General features: G+C 30.0%; 2 protein-coding genes across 3 annotated transcripts; both read left to right on the forward strand.

Moving 5' to 3' along the window:
- Nucleotides 1-4680: 4680 nt before the first annotated feature.
- On the forward strand, nt 4681-9753 carry LOC100792205 (bark storage protein A-like). Its single transcript, NM_001289303.2, has 5 exons — nt 4681-5213; nt 5363-5430; nt 5604-5759; nt 6869-7120; nt 8735-9753. The coding sequence occupies exons 1-5, from the start codon at nt 4889-4891 to the stop codon at nt 9095-9097; spliced, it is 1164 nt and encodes a 387-aa protein (NP_001276232.2). The 5' UTR covers nt 4681-4888; the 3' UTR covers nt 9098-9753.
- A 4031-nt stretch (nt 9754-13784) lies between these two features.
- Nucleotides 13785-19665, forward strand: LOC100792736 (casein kinase I). 2 transcript variants are annotated; one of them, XM_003526439.5, is made up of 15 exons: nt 13785-14019; nt 14199-14239; nt 14714-14783; nt 14883-15031; nt 15259-15354; nt 15476-15546; nt 16106-16167; nt 16250-16313; nt 16437-16521; nt 16729-16855; nt 17450-17532; nt 17990-18044; nt 18481-18614; nt 18822-18998; nt 19079-19665. In XM_003526439.5, the coding sequence occupies exons 1-14, from the start codon at nt 13944-13946 to the stop codon at nt 18993-18995; spliced, it is 1287 nt and encodes a 428-aa protein (XP_003526487.1). In that variant the 5' UTR covers nt 13785-13943; the 3' UTR covers nt 18996-18998; nt 19079-19665. The 2 variants fall into 2 exon arrangements, with proteins under 2 accessions (XP_003526487.1, XP_006581440.1); XM_006581377.4 differs by having other exon boundaries at nt 13813-14019; nt 17450-17499.
- Nucleotides 19666-20394: the final 729 nt, after the last annotated feature.

Raw genomic sequence — 20394 nt, forward strand, 5'->3', positions numbered from 1 at the left:
TTATTATTATTTAACAGTAGATTATTATAATATGATAAATGATTGATTTTCATAGTAATAGCTTAAAATGCTATATTTCTCTGGTCTTACTTATAAGACCTAGATTAAAAGGGGTGCTTGCTATTGCTATAAGATTTAATCCATAATATTTATTTTTAATTAATTATTTTATATTTTTTTATTATTGTAATAATTATTTTATAGCACTCAAATTAAAGTACTCCTAATTAAAGTATAGGTTTTAATTATAAATAATTAGAATTTAAAAGAGAAAGAGAGAGGTTATTAATAATAACGATAGTTTTTAAAAATATATATAAATATAAGATATATTTATGGTTATCATCTGATTTTTTTTTATAGTTTTAATAAATTAAGTAGTAGTAATTGGATAAATCAAATCTAAGGAAGTATTTAAAGTGGTTTTAAATTAGTTTATAGTGTAAATCTTTTACACTAACAGTATTCAAAATTTAAAATTAAGTTAAAATTCAATTTGTACGCGTAGCTTTCAAGTTTCACCGCCTGTTTATGTGGTGTTCAATTTGTCACGGGACAATAGTCTATAATCACGTGTTACAGGAGCATCTAATTCGACAAATATTATTTTGTACTATCTGAATTGTTGGTCTGTACTTTTAGGCATCTCATAAATAAATATATTATTTTTCAATTAATGAACATTTAGGTGAAATGAATTTGGGGATTTTTTTATCATATTCATATGAAATACTAGCACGAGTTTGTTAATTATTAACTAAATTAACTTTTGTTGAAGTATTTTAGTTCATAAAGACTAAATAGGAGTCAAACTTTGATGATAAAGAGTTGATAATAATTTATACTCACTTTTTAGTCAATTGAATGAGTGAGGTTAGATTCTTTAATAAAAAATTACAAATTATAACTTATATAGGTTCCATTTATATTTCTTTCAAAAGAGTTATTCTTGAATATAAAGAATTAACGTAATCATATAATATCATATTATATTCACATAAATAAAAATAATTTATCTAACAAGAAAATTTGTATTCAATTTTGATGGTGTAAATTTTTCACCATCTTTAATCCAGAGTAAAATAAAATTATTTTGTTTATGTAATATATTTTTATAATTATTTTTTTCTGTTCAATTTTTTGTCTAATTTTATTTATTTATTTCTCTTTTTATTTTATATATAAATTATAAAATGATATTTTTTTTATCTAACACATCAGTTAATTATATAAAACATAATTACAACAAATACAATATATATATTATGGTAAAATCATGACGAATACAGTCAATTTTGATTTAACTCAAATTTAGAATGATTGATTGCGAAAACAAAATTACTTTTAATTAGACAAAATCAAGTTAGAATCAAAGCAGTATAAAACTTTCTTTAAAAAACAAAAAAAAAAAGCAATATATAACTTTTACGTTATTCAAAATTAATTTTAAGCTTTTAGTTATTATATTTTTTCTAATTTATCCTTGTACTTTCGCCAAATTCATACCTATCGGTATTGGAATCAAAATAATGCCATACACATACCAACATTTATGCAAGACAATGATTGTAACATCCATGATATATGTTTGTGTTCATATATATATATATATATATATATGGGTGTTTGTACGTGTGTTTGCACTGTCATCAATCATGGTTTGTTTGATTTTTAATAAGGAAAAAAAGTGTTTTTTATTTATTATTAAATTTGGTTTTGGTTTCTATGTTTTTAAATTGATGAATTTAATTTCCAACTTTAGAAAATATATAAATTTAGTTACTTTTCCAATTTTGTGGCGTTAAAAAACTGTCAAATGTTAAGTTTAGATTTTAGGAATGACTAAATAATAGTAAATACACGTATTTTTAAAAGATTGAAAGGTTAAATTTATCAATTTAAAATTATAGAAATCAAAACTAAGTTTACCTAAAAATTATTAAAAATATTTTTTTTTCTTTTAACAATTTTTTTTGAAAAGCCAATAAAATTTATATTAATAAAAAGGTCCAATCCAAGCACAAAATGAGTCTGATTGAGGACAAAACCGAACATAGCAGTGAAAGTTTTTTTTTTTTTTTTTTCTTTTAATAGTTAAAATAAAATCACTACCAAAGACTAGTCTGTCATGGTCAACAGAGTAGTTATAATCGGGCAAAGGAACGACACAGAAAGTTCTAGTTTTTAGCTAGATTTTAGACTCGTGCAGCACGGGTTTAATATTATATATTTATAATATTTTATTTAATATTATGTCTTTTAATAATTTTAAAAGCACGGAGTATATAATAAGGATTTAATTACTTTTTGGCTGAATCACGCTACGTTAATATGTATGGGAGGGTGAATACTGAATACTGTACTGTAACTGGTTTATATGCATTCTATTTTTGAGCTAATCTGATACAGATTTTGTATTTTCTGATATGGCTTGGTTTTGATCGCCTCTTGTGCTCAAACCATGCTATTTTTCTTAATAAAATATATTTGTCTTTAAAAAAAATTAAAATGTGTTTGTTAACAATAATAATTGAAAATAAGAATAGTATATTATAAAAATAGTCAAAAGTGCTTTTACATCGTGATTATAAAAAAATGTGTTTGGTGAAGAACAATGCATTATTAAATTCGTTACTATGTATTATTGGACTCAATTTTTTTAGACATTGAAATTTTTTGTTGTGCTCTATTTCTTGATGTTCAATTTTCTTTGTGCTCTTTTTTTTTTTTTTTTTCCTTTCTGTAACATTGCATGAAATAAAGATTTTTTTGCTCACTACCCAACCACAGTGTCATCTTTATGCGATGAGAAACCCAACAAGGATATGACACCCACCGATCAAAGAGTTCCAATTGGCAATAATTATATTTGTAATTTTCAAAACGGTTTTCAATCATGAAGACGCCAAACGATAAACTCAGCATCCAACGGTAAAAATTCTAGAGGTATTACCCAACCGTCTTCTGATTAATAGGCACGTTGCACCATTTTTATGAGTTTTGTTCACGAATTTTCGATATTCCTCATAGCCTTTGCATCTTGTGCAAAACTTTCACTAAATCATTTGAGGCTCGTGTAAGTTTAGTGAAAGAGTTAAAGTTAGGAGATTTTTCTAATGGAGATTTTTTTTGAGAAGCAAAAGAAAATTTCATTATACACAAGCCACAAGCCAGAAAATAATCATCTTAATTCCTATGCTACCCTTTACCATAAACACTTCCATAATACCAATATATACAAACCTCAACCAAATAAAACACCCACCAAACATTCATATATAACTACCAAATAACACTATTCATTACCTAGTATACATTATCAGTCCATATATATCAACAATAACCATCATGAGCCTGAATGTCTGATCAACTTATCATCTCTGAAAAAAGAAGCAGCTGCACTGAATAAGGCAAGACACTATTCATAATATATCCATATATTCATCATTCTGCACTATCAACTGTCTACAAATACAATACTCCTATCAAACAAACCTTGACTGCAACCAATTTGAAAAACGTCATACCTTACCCATCAATAATATCAAATGATCACCACACCTTCACCCCAAAGAACACCATACATATATATACGTACCTTCGATCAATTCAAATACCACAGCAACCCAAACTCAAACTTTTCCCATGCATGCCATATATCCACCATCAATCATTCACATACATATCCAACAGTCCGGCTCAATTAATTCATTTGGAAATAATTTTCCTTAAACATTCCATAGGATTAAGCATCCAATCTGCAGTCAGAGAATAAGAAAAACCTTTTTGCCCCGACTTCATTCATTTCCACGCATATACACCTTCGCCTCTTCTAAAATGTCACTTAATTGAACCTGCTGTTGCCTGAATATATATGATTCTATTTCACTTTGGAGTTTTACTAGATAGCAAAATCAATGAAAAATAATTCACAGTGAAAATTAGTTAAGAATTTTACAATTAACGAGAATTGATCCTTTAATAGAAAAACATTATAAATATTTTTATATTAATTTATTGTCTTCTCCTTACTATATCAATTCTGAATACGGGAAAAATTGGCTTCCTTTACTCAGTTGGATCAAAGCAAAGCTCCTGTGAATTGGGTAAATTTCAGAACACGTAAACAATGGGTGATCTTTCCCTTACAATCAATTCATAGTCAAGTAATATCAATGCTTCCATTCCCAATTAAGATCAAAACAAAGCTAGGTTTCATTTCAACACAGAATAGCAGGCAACACAAGAATTGTTCTTTATTCAAGATTAAGAGATCAATTCAGAACACGTCATTGTTTTCAAGGCAATTCAAATCAAGATTTTGTTTTCTTTGCTAGTAGCCAATCAACGTATCATCGATAAATTACGATCAAAATAGAGGAGAAATTTGTTTTATTACAAAACGGATCTTGATGCAAAATAATGCTCTCGATTGTGAGAGAAAGACTACTTAGGTTGAAGAGGGATGAACAGCGGTGTAAGCGGTATTAGGGATCCGTCAATGAGTGTGAGGAAGTAGGAAATGTACACTTTATTTTTTTAATCACGTGTCAAGATTTTATTGATAGAACATAATTTGAGACATACTAGTCAGACAAGTGATTTGCGTCCCAATTTTATACGTATTTTTTTATTATTTATAAGCGCCCAATTTTATACGTTGATTCAGATATTTTTATCTTTAAATATGTTAATTATTAATTAAAATATTTTCCAGTAAAATTGAGATCATTAATTGAGAATAACAAAAGTTCAATTTCTTAATTGATTCATGACCTGAGATTTAGGTCCTTAATAAAGTAATGTTTCACTCCTTGATAATGCTTGCTTGTCCTAACTATGCTTGAGATTCTTTTTGTAGAGGATTTTTTTCTTTCCGTAAGTGTCAATGCATAGTTATGCTTCTGGTCTTTCTTTCTATAAAAACCAACCCTCGGGTCTTTCATTTCACATGTTCCATAGTTCTTGCTCTGGGTGGGTAAAGATGGAAGGTGCTAGTAGAGTCTTATGCTTGTTTCTGGCGGCATTTTTGTGGTTTAATGCTCAACATGCTTTTGTAAGTTGTGCTTTGACATTTGAGTTGCAAAGCAAAATTGCTAAAGCCAACCAAGAGGGACCTTACCTAGGTTTAATCATACCAAATTCTTTTGAACTAGACCCTCTTCTTCAGAATCCTGGCTACACAGCTAGTGACACCATCATAGACTTCGCTGGTATATATTTTTCCAAAATATTATTATAATTTTTTTAGGGTCTCCTGAACATGAAATTTTGCGAAAAAAAGGATAAGCTATATATGTATTAACTTATAGTACTTCTTAGTTCTTATTTTAAATTTTTTTATGGGTGATAATTAATGAAGGAAGGAGATTTCGCTTTGGAGCCATTGGTGACAAGCCTGTTATACTGGTCATGACAGGATTGAGCGTGGTAAGGCTTCGTTTTCCTTTCCTTTTTTTTGGTAGATTCACTTTCCTGTTTTACTTGGTTCTATTTGCCTTACTTTTACGTTGATATATATTTTAATGCCCTTGAAGAACTGTTTTGACTTTTGTGCAACATAAATTAATTGGGATTAATTTCTTTTTCATCCACTGATGTAGATAAATGCAGCTATAACGACTCAGCTTCTGTTGAGTTTATTCACGGTAGAAGGAGTGGTGCATTACGGCATTGCTGGAAATGCAAACCCGTCCTTGCATATTGGAGATGTAGCTATTCCCCAATACTGGGCTCATCTAGCACTATGGAGCTGGCAGGTATTACAAAAATCTACCCCTGATCCGTTTCGTTATATATATATATATATTTTTTATTTCTATCTTTATTAATGTTGTTATCATCATAACATTAGTGTAATTTTGATGACTAATATTTAGTAAGTCTTTTCTTTTAACCATATTGATTTTATTTATTGATTTGAACTGCTTTATTTGGACTCAAATTGAATAATAATAATAAAAAATTTCTTTTACTGGGTTTAATTTTAAAATATATACCTACACTCGGTATTCTACTAACTAATCTACAAGCTCGGTAAGAAAAAAAAAACTCAATGGTTCTTGCATCGTCTCTTATGATCTTATTTAGTTAAAAAAAAAAAACCTCACAATATTATACGTGACGTTTGTTATTTCGTATAAGAAAGGATTAAAAATATACATCTCATTTTGGGAAGATTTAGTCAGGAAGGAAGAAAGATGAGAAGAAAAAAAAAAGAGTAATTATATTTATATGTCTATTTTTTCTTTCGTCTCATCTATGTTTTTTCCAAAAATAAAAACAGGTTAGAAAGAGAAAATGACACAATTAGTATGATGAGAAAAAAATAACAAGATAAAAAAATGGAGTAAAATGAAAAGAAAAAAAAAGAGAAAATAAATATACACTTACAGTATATGTAAGGCAAGGAAGTAAGAAAATTAATGCTTTTGCAATTGTACCTTGTAGAAGAAGTACGAATAACTTCTTTGCAGAGCTGGCTTGCTTATTAAACCTGCGCGATATCCCTCGGGCGGGCACATGGGGACAAAATGAATTTTTGAAAGCAAAAATATTGCAAAATATTGTTTTAGAACTTAGAAGTGGTAAAGTTTGGAGAAATGTTTTAAAAATTAGTACATAATGTCAGCCTTCAGATATCGTTAGTTTTTTATTACTGTAAAATTTAAAAGTGCAATCAGTATCGATCGTTTTATACACCTTGATTCTGAGTATTTTCTACGAAGTTAACTAATTAATCGATGCGATCTGACACAATATAAATTCATCCCGTTTTGTATTTGATGGTTCAATTAACTAAATCATTATAGAAACTTGAAAGATTAATGATAGATTGATTTGGGTGTTGTATATATATGTTGTGCAGAGGTATGGGCTAGGGCCTGATGACACATTACCCTTGGAAGACAATGGAGACTACACCAGGGAATTAGGGCACTTAAATTTTGCAAATTTCACCTCAAACGTAACTGCTGATAGTCCATTTGATAACCAACTCAACAATATATGGTACCAACCAGAGGAGATTTTTCCCATTGATGGCGTTCCGGAAGTAAGGCAGCATGTCTTCTGGGTTCCGGTTGATTCCAAGTACTACCACATTGCCAAAAAGTTGAAGGTAAACGACCCTAACCCTAATGCTGATAGGAATCAAATAGAAAAAAATAAATTAATAAAAGTAAAATAAAGTAGAAATTATATGTTATTTGAATGAATAAAAATAAAAAAGTAATGGAAATTTTTATTTTTTTTGTGTTTACTTGGATGAGTAAAAAAGAGACTATATATAGGAATAAATAAATTATATGAAAATATTTTTATATTAATTAAAATGTATTTTTAATTTATAAATTTTTCTTAACATAAAATTGTTTACTTTTTTTTTGTGTTATAACAAATTATTCAATTTTTTAAGAAACTAAAAAAAATAAGATAGAGATAATCTCCCTTTCATTTCATGCCAATTTTGAAGAAAGTTTTTCTTCTCTTTTCTATTTTTCTTTCAAAATAAACAATAAGATCGCTCTTTTATTTTCTAATTTTACTTTATTAAGTATTTTGTATAAACAAACGGAGAGTAGGTGGGCTGGTATTAGAAGTCAAAACAAATTGTTTGTGTCTGAACATATATTAAGCGGGTATTTTTTTTTAATTTATTAAGAAAGTGGCAGAAAATATTTGTGCTGACTTAAAATATATATAAAAAAGTAACATTTTCATAGGTGAGTACAATTATATTGTCACTGTGGAAGAATAAAAAAACATATGCGTAGTTAAATAATTAATCGATTTGAGATAATGCTTCGGCCCGCCAATAATGTATTCTAAATACATAATTTCAATTTATTCTAAAAATGACATTCAGAGCGTGGAATCAAAATTAATGTTCAATCAATAATGTATATAAGTTGTTATAAATCTTGTCGATACCTTAATTCAATTTTTACGAATAAAAGAAAATTCTCAACATATTTTTGTGTTTTTCACTACTTAATGTTTTATTTTTGTAGAATACTAATTTAATTAATTCATTGGTTGTTGAATTAAAATTTTGTACAAAGTAATTGATATATATATATATATATATATATATATATATATATATATATATATATATATATATATATATATATATATATATATATATATATATATATATATATATATATATATATATATATATATATATATATATATATATATATATATATATATATATATATATATATATGATAAGAAAGATAATATAAAATATATTTTTGGTTAAATTTGTATTCTAAAAAAAAACAAATATTCTAAGACAATAGTATTAGGGACTAATTTTTAGTAAAATGTTTTTAGTTTTCTTTTTTAACTTTAATAAATGCATTGATTAGAATTTCAAGGCCACAATTTATGTTTTAATGTTTCATTGAAAACTGAAAACAAAAATATTGATTTTTTAAAATGTTAAAACATCAATTGATTTCTGATAATAAAAAAAATCATTTAATTTGGAATTGAGGGAGTATTAAGTGATTTAAGTATAAAAGTTTAATTGTTGCATCTAGATCAGTTTGTCAGTGTGATGTTTCAGTGTAGGGTTCTAGTTTTTGTTTTATAGTACTACCATTATTAATGGATGCCCCAAAAAATTATAGTCGTGAATTGGTTATAGGGTACGTTGTGTAATTAACCTAACATATTATGGTAACAGCAATTAATGTGGTAAGTATGGCAATAAAATGTTCAGGACTTGGAGCTAGAGTCGTGCATAAACTCGACCACATGCTTAACAACGACACCGAAGGTGGAGCTTGTGAATAGAGGTATTAGCCAAAGCATCTACCTAGACAATGCAGCATACAGGTCTTTCATCTACAACAAATTTGAAGTGAGCCCAGTGGACATGGAAAGTGCATCGGTGGCTCTTATATGCCATCAACAAAGGGTACCCTTCATTGCTATTAGGGCTCTCTCCGACTTGGCCGGTGGCGGCTCCGCCGAGTCCAATGAGGCCGATACCTTCTTATCAATCGCTGCCACCAATTCTGTCACTGTGGTCATTGAGTTCGTGAAGCTCTTGTCACTCCACTCTAAGTGGTGGTCCATGTAATATTCCGTGTATGGTGCACATGTAGACAACTTCATCGTACGTTGTTTCAGAGTAATAAGAATCTGTGCATTGATCTATATAAATGGCGACAACAACTTTTCCCTGACCATACTATCAAAGACTTTTTCCTAGTTTTAAAATTAAAGACAACACTAGCTATTAAGTTACCTTATAGTACAAAGTTTCAAGTTGATCAGGGTTTTTTGGACAAAGTCACATGAATTTTCTATAGAGAGGATCATGCTCAAGTGGAATAGAAATATTAATTATAAACAACGTACTAAAATGCGATTGCTATAGAAATTTTGCGTCTAATACTCTCTACAATTGCTAGGGATGCAATTGCTATAGAAATAGTTAAAAGACCAATTCCTATTTTTTGTTTTGCTCCTATGCATGCGGGGGACAGGTACTAAAATGCGGTCATAGATTATAACCCAAAGTACTAGAGATAAAATCATAAATGTCACAAAGGAGCCTGAAGGAATTTCAAAGTTCGAAGTAATGTGGCGGTCCATGGAGGACGCCTCTAGTACCAGAAATGAACCCTGACTGATGCTCACACCCATCATGATTCCTGTTGTCCAAATTGGGACTATCTTGATAAGTGCCTTGAGTTCTTCAACTTGGTCTACTGTGCAAAGGTTCCATGGATTCAAAGCTCTTCCCTCGGGGTGTTAGATCTTGTAAGGGATTTCTAATCATGCATGCTTTGTTGAGAAACCTAGCAAACACAATTACTGTATAATTAAGCCTTTGCTCTCAATTTATTAGATAAAAGCATTTTACAGCACCATCCACGTGAACTAGAAATTCAACATAGCATATATATGCTAGAGTTTCAGTTTGATGCACATCATAATTATTAGCTAACAACTACTACATAATCCACTAGACCAATATTGTAAACACTAGTTAAAAATAGCATTCCTACTTAAAGAAGCTCTAATAACAAGTAATGGACTTCTAAGTAAGTATGATAATGAAACTCGTAACCGTGGATATCCGTCTAAATTCATCTCGATTTTAACGAAAAATATCTAAGTTGACTAGGTTTGAGTTCAAAAATTACCTAACTTTTTTAATCGAGGTCGGAGTTGGGGACAAGGATGTTACTACCCGTCCCATATTCATTTCTTGTACCCACCCGATGATTACATTATTAAAATATTATTAATTACTTGTTAATTTTTTTTATATAATTTTTACATAATTTAAGATTGTTTTCTTAATGATTTTTGTAGACAAATACGCTACAAATACTTGAGCTAGCACACTTAGCATGTTCCTTTTAACCTCCACCATTACATAAAAATGGAGAAGCCAAGAAAAAAGATACAGTTGCTACAAACATTAGGATAGCGGGAATTCAAACCCCACTGCCCACCCCATGTTATCTTGAATGTAGACAACAACAGTACGTTAAACCTATCAGTGATGACAATGCAACAATAGCATAGTACCAGCTGAAGTAGCTCTCTTTGATTCCTGCATCTTTGTCCCTCTTACTCAACTGATCAACACCAAAGGCCAAAGAGGATGATCTTATGCCTCCAGCTCCAATGGACATGAGGGCAAAAGAAGAATGCAAGATCATGAGGTGAATTGTTGTAGGAGAGTTATTGCAGCTGTTGGTAAATTGGTTAGTGGTTACAAAGTGGCTTTGACAAAGGAATCATAGTTGTTAACCATAGAAGAATCACTCCCTGCACAAACCAAACACAAATAAGGGCCAAAAACCAATTTTAATTTACTGATATTATATATGCAAAAGAATCATAGTTATTTTGTCAATTTTAGACTTGAATGTGTATTTTTTTTATAAATTAAGCTTGTTAATAATTAAATAATTTTAAAAAAATATTTGCCACATGAATAATAAATAGACACGTATTAATCAACATTTACAAAATATATAAATAAATATTTAAAATTGACTATAAATACTAAAATTATAAATAAATACTAAAATAAGAGACTAAAATTATGAATTTAAGAAAATAAAAAAATAAAAATCATATTTTAGGCATTTTTTTCTTTTCAAACTCTTTTTTTCTTATTATCATGTGAAAAGTTTGAATTCCATTACTTAACATTTCTAAGATAGACAAATTTAATTTTTCAAACAAAAAATAATCTTGCATCCTAAAATATATGATGAACAATCTAAAAAAAATGAAATAATTTAATTATAATATATTGATGATGTAAAAAAAATTATATTTTCATCTAATAATAAATTATTAAGTATGATACCATCGTTAATTGTTATATTAATTACTTAAAAAGATATTTATGTGATATCTAATTATTGATAATATGATCTTTTTACGCTGAAATATATATAAAATTAAACTCAGAGTAAAAAATAATAAGTATGTCGAGATTCATATTACAGGACATGATTCTCATGGGAAGTGCTTAACTGCTGATTGCTGAACGTAGTTTATTTACTGAGCCATTGAAATAAATATAATATGTGCTGCTGTCCAAAGATTGGATTATTACATCCGCGTAGGCTAGAACTTTGGAAGTTACTTGTAAAGTTCCATGACGTCGATTACTTATTAAAAAAAATGACGTTGATTACTTCATTAGTTGTTAGTTTATTTTTTCTTTTGTTTGGTATTACTGTGTCTAAATATTTTTTTTTTCTCTCCAGAAAATAAAATATATTTTGTCCTCATACTGACGGTGTATTTTTTTTTAATCATTATCTGTAAAACTGTAACTGCATAAATGGTCATCAAGAGCTTTAACATCTATAAACCTCAAAATATGATATACAGTAGTATATTTTTTCTTTTCTAACTCTTTCTTTTTTTAAAAGAATTAAAATAAAAATACCAGTATTAGAAATAGGATCAATTTTCCTTCTTTCTTGGATTTGAAGTTGGAGTATCTAATCTGACCATTGGCAGCCTTATCCGGTTGGATTCCCTGCCGCAACAAACACGAAAAACATTTTTTTTATTATTTAAAATTTATTAAAAATTATAAAATTCTATAATACTTTTTATTTAATCAATCTTACTCACATTTTAATAAATAATATATATTAAAAGGACTGTTCGGAACATATATTAATTTTTGTAATAGTATTACTGGTTGTAATACGGCTAAAACATAAGACAAAGGAGTATATTTGATTATTGGGTAAATAGTTATTTTCGTTTCTAAATGGATAAAATATAGGTAAATTTGTTTTTGAAAAATGAAAATTTAAATTTTAGTGATCCAGAGTGAAAAAAGTACAACAGATCTATCCATCCATTAATTTTGATCTGTTACTCTTAATAAAAGAGTCAACGTAACACATTTAAGAATGAATTTGTTAACGTATTACGTGAACGGAAATGATTATTTATCAAAATTATATTTAATTTTCATCTTCTCTTTTTTTTAATCATTGCAAGCATAACATTATATTAAAGAAATAGAAAAATAAGTATAAATTAGAACAAACATAATAATAAGAATGAATTTATTAGTGCTTTATATAATGACAAAAATAATTATTTATTCTTGATTATTTTATTGATTAATTATTTATTGATCATAAGAAGTAGCAAGAGAGAATGAGAGAGCAACCACACTAATTGAGAATTGAATTATTAGAACAATTTTAATGTTTGAGTAAGGATCTTTAGTTCAAGATCTAGTCTTTTGTAAATATTTCAATAAAAGATTAATAGATATTTCTAAGGTGAAAAATATGTTCTTGTACAAGAACTCTCAAGATCTTTGCACATAATTCAAAAATAAAATATTTTTACTTAAAAATCAGACATGATCAACAACAACACCCAAGAAACACCAATAAAAAAGAATAATGATCAACAAGAAAATAACCAAAAAACAAGAAAGAAAAAAAAAACAAACAAACCATAAAACCAAAACAAAATATACATACCTGAAACCGCAAAGGGAGAGAAGAAGAAGAAGAAAGAAAAAAGGAAGAAGAAAGAGGTGGATGATAGGAGAGATGGAGAAAAAAAAATCCAAAAAAGAAAGATAAATGGACAAAAATGACAACAAAGGAAAAAAAATCAGTCGACGTCACTACAATGAGATCTATAAAAAAAACATCCAAGATCTTAAGAAGAGATTTATTACTAAAAAAATGATAAAAATTTTAAGAGATCTTAAATTTTGTGTGATACTTTAAGATCTATCAATGAGTGATCTAAGATACCAATTTAAAATCTATCACTAAATATCCACTTAGATCATCCTCTTGGATCATGCTGACTCATATTGCGTTTATCCAATGCAGATAAAGCTGAAAAAAATATTAATTAATGTTCCTTAGTGAGAAACAGAGGAGTAGTCGGTTATCTCATTTGTTTATACTTTTCCGTTTTCACACCAACAAAATTCAACCGCGTACAATTAATATTTATTTTGATGTTACTAAAATCAAAATCAACATTATTATTCTATTGATTTTTATAACCAATTTTATCGTGTAAATGAATGATTAGTAAAACAAAACTCCAATAGTTAAAAAAATTATAAATATTGGAAATGTCAAATGTGGTTGACAAAAAGAAAATAAAGTAATAATAAACAAACCGAGTTTTTGAAATTACACATGTGTTGGAACTGTTACTTGGGATTGGTTGATTGAGTTAGGTAACAGCACAGGAATGTTAAGCTGAGCTCGCTGGATTGGACAGGTCAGCAACCTACTTTTTATAAACAAAACAAAAACCAAACCCTACAATTTCCAACATTAATCATACAATACAACTTCATTCTTTCATTCTATTCCTCGTCTCAATCATTCTGATTTGTGTTCTCCCTCTCTCTCTAAAGCGCGTTTCAGCATCCGTAACCGGCGAACATGGAGAGGGTCATCGGAGGGAAGTTTAAGATTGGTCGGAAAATCGGAAGCGGTTCGTTCGGAGAAATTTATATTGGTCAGCAATACCACATATATGTTTCTTTCTGCTTTCTTTTTTGTTTTTGAACTTGATTTGAGTATGCATGTATATTATAATTACAATTATGACATGATAGGCATAGTTAACTGCTGTTTTATATCTATCTATGTACTGTTGTATTCATATGCTGATTGATTATTACTTTTTTTTTTCAGCATCAAATATCGATACCTCTGAGATTGTCGCCATCAAGATGGTTAGTCTTTTTTTTTTTTTTTTTCTGGGTTCTCGCCCCTTTATTATGTCACTCAAATTTCGTTTGTTTTGAATATTAGGACCTGCTTAGGTTGAAGTTTTGTTTTTACAAATTACTGTAAAAGTATTATTATTTTAATTGTGTCTTATATAGATCCTTGGAAACAAGAAATGGACTCAAAATAATGTTGAAACAAAAAATGGAAATGCAAAATAGGTTCTTAATTTACATAATTTTAGTCTCAGTTTTATTTTTCATGTGCGCTTCGCCAGCATGAGGATGCTGGATATGAGCGGTTGATTACATGGAGTTAGGGATAAGTGTTGGAATAGGCGTAGTCCCTTGTGCATAAATGATAAAAGCTTGTGTCTAGTTTTAATAGAGAACTTTACTTGTTAGATGTCATATTCAATTATTCAAGAAATATACCAATGATCTAATTGTGATTTATGGTGCTGTGTTCTGATCTTGTAGGAAAGCAAGAAGACCAAGCATCCGCAGCTATTGTATGAAGCAAAGTTATATAGTATTCTTCAAGGAGAAAGTAAGTTATATAGAAGCCCCTCAATAATTTAAATGCTCTCAAAAAATTTTCAGAGCGTAATGCTAATTCTTTTATTCCTCTTACTCTTTTGGATTTTAGGTGGTGTTCCAAGTATGAAGTGGTGTGGCACAGATGGAGACAATAATGTTCTAGTTATTGATCTTTTGGGGCGGAGTCTTGAGGACTTTTTTGTCTATTGCGGGAGAAAGTTTTCATTAAAAACGGTTTTGATGTTGGCCGATCAGATGGTAACCACTTATTCATGTCAGCATTGCTTGCTTCAGTTTTCAAGGAACCTGCATTTGTTCCATACTGACTTGTAATTTGTCTACTGGATATTGCTATGTTTTCTGCAAGTCACTGTATCAGTTTTGTCTTTGAAATTACATGTTTTAGTCAATGCTCACATCCATGGAAGTTTTCAATGAAAGTGCAATAATAGAAAATTAAGTCGATTTCATTAACTTGACTACAGCTGACAAGAATAGAGTACATGCATTCCAAGGGATTTTTGCATAGAGACATCAAACCAGATAACTTCCTTATGGGTCTTGGGAGGAAATCAAATCAGGTAACAACCTCAAAATTCTTTCCATGTAATGGCTAACTAAGGTGGATAGTTTTCCTCTCTGATAATCCTTTTATGCATACAATTTCTTATATATGTTTTCTGCAATTTGTTACATTTACAGGTTTATATTATTGATTTTGGACTAGCGAAAAGATACAGGGACCCTAACACAAATAAACATATTCCTTACAGGTATGTTCTGTTCTGTTTAGTTTTACTTAATATTTTTTGTATCTCTTCATGTTATGAATCAATGTTTTCCCAGGTCTGGCAGGGTCCTGTGTTATAAGGTTTTCTAGTGTCACAAATGTATTTGATTACTTTTCTGTCTCCCAAGATGCCTTTTGATTTTCAGTATATATAAGCTTATTTTTATGATATTGTGTTAACTAAAGTGGTACAGTTTTTCTTCTTTCTTCATTTTTCTTGTTCAAAATTTGTATGGTTAAAATCCAGTAATCATCATGATCATTTTTGTAACTGGTAGAACCGTTGCCTATATTACTATCCTTGCAGTGTATTTTACTAAAATAGATATTCTTTTGCTTTCTGATTTCTGATGTAAAAGTACATTGTTTTTTTAGCAATGGGAAGCTTTCGAACTTGTGATCTGTGGAATCTCAAATAAATCTTTTTTTCTGAATTCTTCTGATTGATTCATTCTTAGTATTGCTTGTGCTTTACCAGTTTTAGTTTAATTAGCAAGTATATCATTTCCTAATATTTTTTTAACCTTGATAAACTCTTCCAGAGAGAATAAAAGCTTAACAGGAACTGCACGTTATGCAAGTTGCAACACTCACATGGGAATTGGTGAGTAGAAAGAACTTTTCCTTCTCTATAACTACAACTTATAACCTACAAATTTCCCACAAATTGGTTTTTATTTTGTCAGAGCAAAGTTGTCGTGATGATTTGGAGTCTCTTGGCTATGTTCTTATGTACTTTTTAAGAGGAAGGTGAGTTTCTTCCTATTCATTGTAATTTTACAGGCATCCTCATTGAAAAGCAAAGTGGTGCATGTAAAGTACCAATGGCGCAGGCTTTTCAGGTAAAAATATGGCTTGACTATTGCATTTCAGCCTTCCTTGGCAGGGTTTGAAAGCTGCTACCAAAAAGGAAAAATATGACAATATTTGTGAGAAGAAATTATCAACTACCATTGAGGTATGTAAATATGAAAAACAAGAAAAAACAACAGCAATCCTTAAACTTAACTTTGAATATTTGACTCCTTGACTAAACAATTAAATTAAGAGCTTTTAAGGATTGCTATTATTGGGTAAATCAAATTTTAGTTCTTCTCTTGTAGATTTTCTTATTGAAGTTTTCTGTTACTCAGAAGTTTACTGATTCCAGATTTGTTCTTATTAGATGCTTTGCAAGTCGTATCCTGCGGAGTTTGCTACTTACTTTCACTATTGCCAATCTTTGACATTTGATCAACACCCAGATTATGGATACCTGAAGCGCTTGTTCCGTGATTTGTTCAAAAGAGAAGGTATTGGCTGTCTGTTTTATCATATTCTTGATTTCAAATACTTTTTCTGCTAGTGGGGAATATAGCCCATTGTTTCTTAAAGATGACACCTCTTTTATTGGTTGATTGCTTTAGATACTAAATGCAGAAGTATGATATTTTAAATGAATGCCATCAAGTATGATATTTTAAATGAATCCCATCAAGTATTTAACCTTTCTTCCTCTTTCCTCATGCCATGCCGCATTTTATGCCAAAGTATCTTTACTTTGGCACCGAATTATTCTTCATATAGTATAAAGCTATAGGTTAGAGATCAGCCCTACTTCAGTACAAAGCCATCTATCCAATTTTTATGGTTTATTGTTTTCATCCTTTATTCTTCCTCCAAAATCGTGGATTCAAAATTTTCAGGCTGTGCAAAGTTTATGAATTATTTCATTTAATTCTTAATGCTTGTCTGTATTTATGGGATTTAGTAATTTTAGTTGTATCATGCATTACCAATCTTAGGGTTTCAAAGTTTTATTTATCATGTTTTTGCTAGTCTCATGTTATATTTTTTATCTTCTCTTTTGATATAACAATTTTTGTTTGGCTGAATTTAATGAGCAGGATATGATTCCGACTTTATATTTGACTGGACCATCCTAAAATATCAGCAGGTGCAACAGACAAATAAACAAAATCAATCATCTGTTAGTACTTGGACTATCTTGAAAGTTTTGACCTCCCTTTCCCCCCTCCTCATGCGAGTCTGTGACTAATTACTTTTGACTTGAATGGGGCATATCAAGTGAGAACTTCTCTTATTGTGAGAAATGATAACTAAAAAGTTGAGCCATATATGATACATGGATGATCAAGATTATAAGTTAGTCGGTGGTCACAATGTCACATGATTACTCAAAAAGTGATGTGTTTTTCTTTTAATCTTGACCATTCAAATATGATTTAACAGCCTATATTTATAGTTCTCATTTCTCACAATAATAAGAGTTTTCATTTGATATGCTCCATATATATATATATATATATTAATTATGGTCTAACTTGCATTTACTGGAATGTTTTAAGTTATATAGATTTCTTTTATGGCTTGCATATTAAACTTTCCTGATTTTATCCTCTTATGTATGTTGTGACAATGTGCAGCCTTCAACAGCAGTGCCTAGCAGTCTAGAACCAGTAGTTATGGAAAAGCATAAAGGTAACTTCAATCTTGTATCATGTGGTTAAAGGTCTTTTTCCCAAAAAAAAAACAGTATTCTACTAAGTTTGTGATTTGTATTTTCTTGTAGATTGGGTTGAAATTTAAAGTGACTTTTAAGCTTTTAACACTTTTTTGAAAAAAAGAAATAATTGGTGCTTACACTTTAAGTGAGGTATTTTTATTGGAACTTTGTTGTCTTGGAAAGCAAACATAAGATATGCAAAGATAGTGGCCAATGCGCAATATGAATAGATATTTCCATAATAACTGTTTCTATTATTATTATTATGGTCGTTGCTGTTGTTATTGTGATAAGGAGTTTTTATTTGCTGTAATAGCGTTGAACTGATATAGCCTTACAAGTTTGAGTACAATGAAGGAATGCTCTCTATAGATCATGTTCTTATGCCTATGGTTTACATTCCCTTTTCAGGAGTAAATGATTCAGCTCATGTTACTGTAACAAAAATGTTGGCCAATCTTGAACGTCCAAGTGCACGTGCACGTGTGCAGCCTAAGCCATCTAATGTTCGGAATCTGGATGCCAAGAATCATACTGAGAAACATGTAAGCCACCTTAATGAAATTCCTGCCACTGGCTTTCTTGCCTCTATTCAATCTTTTAAAAATAAATAGTAGACCATCTATGGATTACGAACATATGGTGATATTGCTACTTTCTGCATGTTAGAGTAGTTAGTTCAATTATACTGATCTTTAATTTGAATTTTGTTTAGCTGAAGAAATACATTTGATTGACATGAATTTTTGCAGGGTGTGAACAATAGTCCATCTACTTCCTCTGCCATTCCCAAATCCTCTACAGAAAATGTCTCAAAACCAGAAAGGCCCACAGGAACCTCAAACCTTGGTCGTGTATTTGGGAGTAATGCTCGTGTTTCAAGCAGCTGGATTCCTTCGCTACGCCGAATTTCTTCTGCCAAATAGTAGGTAAGAAAATCACTTGTCTAGAATATGAAGTTGAACTCTGTTGTATTTTGACTATAACAACACTTTTGTAATAATTGTAGAATATTTGGCTGTGCCACTGCCTTGGTGTGTTTCTCAAGGCGTCACTTAGAGCTCTTTTTCTCTTTTGCAAATGTCATGTACATATGTAACTCCACCAGAGGAACATTACACTGACATGACAAGCAAGATACACTGACATGACAAGCTTCCTGCACATGACACTATTACCAAATGTATTGGCAGATACATTCTTGTTGAGTGAGGTGGATGCTCTCATTTTTTAAGAGTTGGAAAGAGGGAAAGGGAGTGTGAACGATTTTGAAGATCGAGGTATGCTGGTGGATGTCCACACGAGGCTCAGGGTAATTGGTTGGTGGGCCTTAAAATGCGAGAGTTTGGCAGGGTTACATTTTATTTTTATTTTTCTAATGATGATGAATCTAACATGTATGAGTGAGGGGAAGCATTCTTATTGTACCCGTCTTTTTTTTCTATTCATCTTTTGTTTTTTCAAACATTCACTATACAAATTTGGTTATCTTTTCCTTTGTACAGTTATTTTGTCAGCATTATAATCACATTGTACCCCAATCCCAACAAGGGAATTATTCACAAGTCAATCCCATTCATAGTTATTTGATACTAATCAGAACCATTTTTGTTCTTGTTGAACTGGTGTTGGAATCCAATCTTTGGACTTGGGTTTGTATTCTAACTTTTAATAAACCTTCCCGTGTTAGTTAGGATTAAAAGAAGTGCGACAACAAGCAAATATTATACATTTAAAATTAATATGGGACTCTACATATGCTGGTGCATGCATGTCTCTTTCAATTTTGAGAAAATGATAAGATATAATTAGACTTAAATCAAGGAATGAGCGAGTTAACTTTGATGCCTTATGCTTGGTTGTTTATCATGTAATGCTCCCCCGAAGGATCACCAACTGATTGATAAGTTAGAATGACAAATTGTAGTAATCTAAAAAAACTGTATTTATCTTAGTAATCAACTAAAGAATTAAAGAAAAGATATAGTAAAGAAGGAAAGAAAAACACCCTTTGTCGTTTACTTTAATTAACAAGACATAAGAGCCACGAGAGAACACTGTAACCAAAAGAATGACATTGTCTCCATGGTCAAGGGAAACAATGAAAATAGCACATACCTGTATAGGATAAAACATGTACCTGGATCCAATTTGCAATGCTAAACTGAGGCTTATCAAGCTATCAAAATAAAGAAACAACGTACATATGGGTCCCAAAACTCTACTTTAGAAAGTTATAGTGGTGACAAAGCCGAATCCTAGTAATGATGAACTCCGCTGCCATAAAAAAGGTCCTTAATCAACTCTTTGTGCATGAACCACTGA

The sequence above is a fragment of the Glycine max genome, chromosome 6, assembly GCF_000004515.6.
Source record: "Glycine max cultivar Williams 82 chromosome 6, Glycine_max_v4.0, whole genome shotgun sequence".
NCBI classification, from domain to species: Eukaryota; Viridiplantae; Streptophyta; class Magnoliopsida; order Fabales; family Fabaceae; genus Glycine; species Glycine max.